Consider the following 708-nt stretch of genomic DNA (forward strand, 5'->3'; position numbering starts at 1 on the left):
GAGGACAGCCGCCCTCGAGCACCCCCGCGCGCGGACGGCGCGCAGGCGCACCACCCCGTCCACGTGACCGGCCCTCGAGACACGCCCCAGGGCCGTGCGCCCCACCCCGCTCTCGACGCTTCTGGTTGGCCCCCGTGGGCCCCTCCCAGCTGCCCGTCTTTGGAGCGGCCCCGCCCAGAGAGACACCTCATTGGTGTTCGCTCAGAGTAGGGGCGGGCACGGCGGAGACGCGCGGAACTTGGCCTTCGGAAAGGGCACCCGACCGGGATGACGGAGAGAGGCGAGCGGCGCCGCAAAAGGCCGAAAAGAGCCGGAGAGATCCGAGTATGACGAGAGCAGGGCAGGCTGGCCGGAAGCAGACCCGAGCGCAGCCGGAAGGAGCCGAGTTCGCCCGAAGGGGCCTGAGCGCGGCTGGACGTTGGGGCTTCGCCCAGCCGGCGCCATGGCTGCCGAGGGGACAGCTGTGGCCGGAGGCGGGGCTGTTGGCGACCGGCTGGCCAAGGACAGCTTGCCGCAGTCTCAGTGCCCGGACGCGGCCCCGAACCGGCGGCGCGGCTCGTCGCTGTCGCGTGACGCCCAGCGCCGAGCCTACCAGTGCTGCCGGGAGTACTTGGGCGGGGCCTGGCGCCGAGTGCGGCCCGAGGAGCTGAGGGTTGACCCTGTGAGGTGGGAGGTCAGGGGTCAGCTCTCCGGAGCCAGCGCCGGGGT

The 708-nt window shown here is 72.9% G+C and overlaps 1 protein-coding gene across 2 annotated transcripts in view; it reads left to right on the forward strand.

Annotated features, from left to right (window-relative positions):
• The first annotated feature begins 241 nt into the window (after positions 1 to 241).
• The window catches only part of CHKB (choline kinase beta), a 3,707-nt gene continuing 3,240 nt past the window's right edge, over positions 242 to 708 (forward strand). The window contains exon 1 of one of the 2 annotated variants that reach the window (XM_059401660.1): positions 242 to 666. In XM_059401660.1, coding sequence (XP_059257643.1) covers positions 443 to 666 — 224 coding nt within the window. In that variant the 5' untranslated portion in view covers positions 242 to 442. The remainder of the gene's footprint in view (positions 667 to 708) is intronic. The other variant, XM_059401659.1, reaches the window with a different exon arrangement.

This window comes from Mustela nigripes, chromosome 6, assembly GCF_022355385.1.
Source record: "Mustela nigripes isolate SB6536 chromosome 6, MUSNIG.SB6536, whole genome shotgun sequence".
In the NCBI taxonomy this organism is placed as follows: Eukaryota; Metazoa; Chordata; class Mammalia; order Carnivora; family Mustelidae; genus Mustela; species Mustela nigripes.